Source organism: Pteropus alecto, unplaced genomic scaffold, assembly GCF_000325575.1.
Source record: "Pteropus alecto unplaced genomic scaffold, ASM32557v1 scaffold98, whole genome shotgun sequence".
Classification (NCBI taxonomy): Eukaryota; Metazoa; Chordata; class Mammalia; order Chiroptera; family Pteropodidae; genus Pteropus; species Pteropus alecto.
In genome coordinates, this window is record NW_006443570.1 from 14,524,361 (window position 1) to 14,530,453 (window position 6,093).

At 34.6% G+C, this 6,093-nt stretch overlaps 1 protein-coding gene across 7 annotated transcripts in view; it reads right to left on the reverse strand.

Annotated features, from left to right (window-relative positions):
* The window catches only part of ACACA (acetyl-CoA carboxylase alpha), a 244,968-nt gene that overhangs the window by 63,822 nt on the left and 175,053 nt on the right, over window positions 1–6,093 (reverse strand). For all 7 annotated transcript variants that reach the window (XM_025041628.1, XM_025041629.1, XM_025041627.1 and 4 more), the window contains 3 exons: window positions 4,600–4,697; window positions 1,174–1,294; window positions 499–609 (listed from right to left, as the gene is read on the reverse strand). In XM_025041628.1, the coding sequence (XP_024897396.1) occupies window positions 499–609; window positions 1,174–1,294; window positions 4,600–4,697 (330 nt within the window). The remainder of the gene's footprint in view (window positions 1–498; window positions 610–1,173; window positions 1,295–4,599; window positions 4,698–6,093) is intronic.

Below are 6,093 nucleotides of genomic sequence, written 5' to 3' on the forward strand. Positions count from 1 at the left end.
GTACGTCGCCTATGTATAAGGGACCACGTTAAGTTCCCCTTTTTAGAAGTGCATTCACAAATTTCTCAAAACATTAAAAGTTGGTATCCTCAATATGTTCAGAGGCTGTTTCAGAGACAGCAATATCACTTACCCATAGATGAGAAAAAGGGAGGGAGGGCAGAATAAAAGAATTAAATTAATTCTCTATCTTTCTAGAAAGACAATAAGATATAAATTCTTTGGAGCAGGAGTTTTATATGGTTTGTTCATTAACATATCCATAGGGCTTGCAACAGTGCCCAACACACAGTAAATACTCAAATATTTGTTGAAGGAAATGAATGAATAAATAGACAAGCAAGGCAATGGGCAGGGAAAATGGAAGGAAAAGTGAAGAGATAGTGTAAGGAAGGCATGAATTGAATGAATGGCTTCCTCCTAGTCAGGATCTTGAATTAAGAATTCGCAATAAGCTCAAACGGTTTCACATACTTCTCCCAAACCTTAGGAACTTACTTTGTTGAGGGCCCCAGCTCCTGTCAGAATTAAGTGAGAATTTTCAACCTGGATGGTTCTCTGTCCCAGCCGAACAAGGTAAGCGCCTATTCCAATGGCTCGGCACGTAACCTTAAAAAAAAATTCTACACGTCACAAACTTATGACCCTTCTCAAGCTGTAAGAACTAAGGCACAGATATGTAAAACCCACATTAACAGAAAAAAATATTGTGAAGTCTGTCTGATTAATAACAATACAAAAATAACAATTTCCTGGTCAAAGAAAAGAAAGTACGGAATTCATTCACTGATTCAAGTATTAGACACTTAAATGTTCAGAGGCCTTTTAATTCTCTTATACCTTTGTCTATTTCTCAGATGCTTGGTACCTATACTAGAGCTATGAATAAAGAAAGTAAGAGAAGAAATTCAAGCTGTTAAAACTCTGGTAGACTATTTAGAGAAATAAGATGTTAAACTAAAGGCTAAAAGGAGGTGATAGGTTTACCCGGGATATTCAGTTATTTACACTATCCTATCTTCTTTTACCATGCACAATTAAAATCAAATAGATATGCAATTTTTAAGAAATGTTCTCATTTCTTAATGGGACTGAATAGTAGGGATGGGAGCAAAAAGAAATCTTAGCTACCCAGTCAGCTCTTTGAAAATTCTATATTCAGGCAAGATTTACCAGGCTAATGGTGATGATCTCATCATAGGCCAATGAAGTTTCTCCAGCAATCATTCCAGAACCTCGAAGATTCTCTACTCCAATTCCGTCTTCCTTCCCGATAATATCAGTTATCTTGTACCTATTGGATACAGCCATACCAAATTATAAGGTTAAACATAGTACGAACAATACTTTAAAAGAATAACCACCATTAAAAGGCTGCTAAAAGCATACTAGAAGCTTGTATATAATACCAGGGCTCTTCTCTTCTTATACTCTTCATTCACTTATCTTTCCTTTTTAGCTTGGTACCTGTTTTGTCTGGTGGCAATCTGGAATTAAGTAAATAGGGTTAAATCCCTGCTCTGACACACACAGCAATGTGATTCTGGGGATAATAGTTACTTCTGCATAATGGGGATAATAGTAGCTACCTCTAAGGGTTGATGTGAGAGTTAAATGAAAGCGATAAGGAGAGGACTTGATAGATAGATGGCACTTGGGTTTTAGATGCCCTTGCTTACTTTGTAGAGCAAGTGTCTTAAAGGTAGGATCAATGTTTATCTCTCTATGATAAGCAATAGCCAATAAATCAGCAGTTTTAAATAAATTTTACATATCCAGAGGTGTAGTAAGAATGTTCAGCCCAATTTCTAAAGTCAAAAAAGTGTGCTCCCATCTTAGCTCCTTTGTAAATATCAAAAGTATATACACAAGGGTTCCTGGCTGTAGGCCTCTGGAGGGGCAGATGGAATGTGTGTAGAAGTAAAATGCTGGCCAAGTTGTCTAGAAAGCATCCTGCGGATCCAGGGGGAGCCGCTCATCTGTCTTCTTGGCAGGGGATTAGGAGTGATAGCTGATAATGGGAAATGGGAGTTGGGGAGTGCAACTAATAAAATAAAGGAAAAATACAAAGTTGGAAGTAGAGATGGGCATATCTTATTTATTGTTCCATGTGTACCCAGAAGGCTTGGCACTGGGCACAGTTTTATAAATTGAAATAATGAATAAGTATCCCATAGTGGCTCTTAAAATACTTTTTTTTTTTTTTTTTGCTCCTATATTTCTCTCCTCCCTTCTTTACTTTGAGCCCTCCATCAATTCCCTTTCTTTGCCCTTGCTGTTGGTCTGTGGCTTTGTATCTCTGTTTCCCAGCTTCCCTTGCCTTTCTATTTTTTGCTCTTCCTTTTGCGCTGTATCTAGACTCTAGATTCTAGAGTTATGTTCCCGGTAAAGCTAATCTCCCTTAAGGGGTTAACAAGCCACATTAATTTGTTGGGGAGGGGTGTGTGTGTGGGGGGGGGGCGAGGAGTAGGGGATTAATGTGTTTTCTTTATAGGATCCACATGCCATAGAGTCACAAATACTCATGAGCCCAGTCAGCCTTGCCCGCAAAGCACATCTTTTCCCTCCTAAGGACTGCATATTGCTTCAAAGGTGTTTGTAATCTGTTAAATGGCATCTTCTCCCATTGTATTACATGAAAAAGAGTAAAAACTTCCCATTTTCTGCTTGATGATCAGAGTCTTCTACCATTAAGATTATCATTCTTTAAAGTAGTACCAAATTTTAATGTTATTTATAATGAAAACCTTTGTATAGTGTAATACAATTAACACATTCATATGTATCATTTTTGATCTTCAAAACAATCTAGTGTGATAGATAACATCATCTCCATTATTACAGAGAATAACAATAGTGGCCAGGATTTTTGACTGCTTACTATGTGCTCAGTGCTGTGCTAACAGCTTTACATATATTAGTTTACTTGATCTTCATCTTACAGATGAGGAAACTAAAGCTCGGAAAAGAAAAACAATTTGTTTTAACAAAAGCAATATATAAAAACAACAGCTTTCTTTTGAGATACCAGTAACAAAGAGTTAAAAAAATATGATAAGAGAGGGAGAAATCCCATTTACAGTAGTAAGAAAAAATGCAAAATATTTAGTAATAAACATTTAAAAATAGGTAAAATCCCACTATACCCACACTTGCCACAGTGAAATAAATGCCAGAGGCATTGAAGGATGTTTTTAAGCTTTTGAAAGAAACACTATGATAAGTGATATCTGTTAGGTCCCATGTGAAATACTTGCTTTAGGTAGTTCACATCTTAACATTAGATAATGCTACATTCCTTTTGACAATGTCCTATCTTTGCAAAGCTGAGTTTTCACAGTTTCTGTGAAAAACAAACAAAAACACACAAAGAACTCTCACAAGTTTTGCACAAAAATGCAGAACAAGACTATGTCCAAGCTGATTCCAAGGTTTAAGATGTCATGCAGATGCCAATATCACAATTAGTAAGTAACTGTAATTATTAAGAATGAAATAGGAAAAATTTTCAATTATGTGTATATTTTCAAATGATTACTAAGTTGTTTGGGCATATTAATAAATCCTTATGAAGCTGTTTGGGTCTGACTACGTAATAAACAGAAATATTAGGTATATCTTTCTTGCTTAAAGGTGCTATGAAAAAATTACTGAGACAGTAAGGGTGCAATGAACCAAAAAAGATTGGCAACTTCTGGCAAAACCCATATGAAGAAAACGACAAAACTTTAGAAATACGCTTGAATAAAAGGAAAATTCATACCATGTTTCTTGTTGGGAAGAGTTAATATTATCAAGATGTAAGCTCTTCTTAAATTAATGTATAAGCTTAATTCAATTTGAATCAAAATCATTATGGAAAGATTTTTGGAATTAAAAAAAAAAATGAGCCTATATATAAAAAGACAAAAACGGCTAATGAAACTTGGAAAAAAATTTAAAATGTGATGAACTCTAACCCACTAGAATAGTTAAAATAGTGTGGCATTAGCCTACTAACAGAGCAAAAACAGAATACAAAGCCTAGTAACTGAATTAAGATTATTGTAAAAGTGAGGAAAGCGTAAATTATTTGATAAATGGTATTGGAGCAACTGATTAACATTTGGGAAAATACTTGTGAATGTTCAAATGTGATATATTCATTATGAAGAAATACTGTAAAGCCATATAATGTCATGTTCTCAAGTAATATTTTAAGAAGATACAAAATTTTTCCCAAAATATTTTTTAGTGAAAAGAACAAATTATAGAAGTTTTTCTATTACAACCCAATTATTAAGAAAAGGTATATACAGAGAAAAGGCAGCAAGAATATACATTAATAATTGTCTTTCAATAGGATTGTAGTTGATTTTTATTTTTTATTCATAATTGTTTACATGCTCCGATTTTTCTAAAATGAATAAATATTATAAATATAATTAAAATCTTTCAGCTAATAAGTAGTAGAGCTAATATACAAACCTAAGACCTCCAAATTATATAAAAATCTTCATTGCTCTTCAAGGTCATGATTAGCAGAACAGTAGGGAAAAAATAATCAGATTCTCCTTCCTTTAATCTATGGCCAAATTATTCTGATACATATATACCTACCTAGATTCTCCTTCATCCTCTACATGTTCACAATAGACAGAGTTGAGAGCACTGACTCTCTTATAATCTTGAGGGGTCAGATATAAATATTTGTATCCCTGTGAAGCACAAATAGTTTTTAACTCATTATTTGCCATCATCACATAACCAGAAGACATAGCAAAGAATGCATAATGCAGCTTGTTCCAAAGCTAGCTTCATATTGACACATAATTTTTTAGAGTTACTGTCTAACAGAATACCAGCATAGACAGTTCTCTCTTGAAAGATAGAAGCCTATTTCTCCAGTCACTGACTGTCCTGGAAACAAGATGTCTTGTAGCTGCAACACCAAGTATATCCCAGTAATTTCATTTTCAACAGAGTTGATCGGTTTTCTTATTTTAGTGACACCTCTGTTAAACATATCAATACAAAATTAAAGAATTGTCTGAATTACTATTTTTCACTTTCTCAACTCCATAGTATCACCAAAATATGAACGGGTAAGTGATAATTGAGAGGATCATAAAACTAGGATACCCGATATTAAAATTGGAAGTCTATGCAGTGCTAATCATCCTTAAACACTGAACTCACACCTTTTGCTTTTTTAAAAAACTAGTTTCTGTTTACATTTAAAAATTATTTAAAACACTAACATTTCATAGTTATTTATTTTTATACATATAAATACATACTCACATAGAGTTATATCAGTGTGTTTAAGTTAAATGAATTAGTCATTCAACCAAAAAAAAAGTAAACAGAGAAAAACATTTTAAATACTATGAGAAATTATGCCCATCATTTAACTCAATGAATTAAAAGCTACATTTAGGCAAACAGTGAGCACAATGTGGAGGAGACATGAATCTGCCACAGATTTTGCATGACTTACGATGAGCACGCCTTGTAGCACTGAGTGTTATTAGTATGCCAGTCAGCACACACTTACTGAGTGCCTATTATGTGCAAGGTACTGTTCTAGGCACTGGAAAAACAAGAATAAACAGAATAGACAAAATTTCCTGGCCTCGTGAAACTTATCTTCTGTGAGAGAGAACATATACAAAATAAGTAAAACATAGACTGTTAGTGGAATAATGTTTAAGAAAAAAAATATTAAATAGAGAAGGCCGACAGGAGAATAGCCAGGGGAGGCTTCATTGAAAGTGTTTGAGCAAAGACCTGGAGGAAAATGAGACATGAGGATATCTGGGAGGAAAGCACTGTAGGCAGAAGGAACAAGTATAAACGTGCTGTGGCATGAGTGTGCCTAGAAGGTGCAAGATAGAGCCAGAGTGGGGAATGAGGCAAGCTATAGCAAAAAATGAGGGCAGGGTGGTATTGGAAGGCCAGTCCATGCAAGACTTTGTAGTTAACTATACAGCTTTCAGCTTTTCCTTGAATGAGTTGGGAAGCCACTAAAGGGTTTTAATCAGAGGAGAGTTCTGAGCCATGATCTGATTTATATTTTAACTGGATCATTCCACTTTCTGTTGAGAGTAGAGT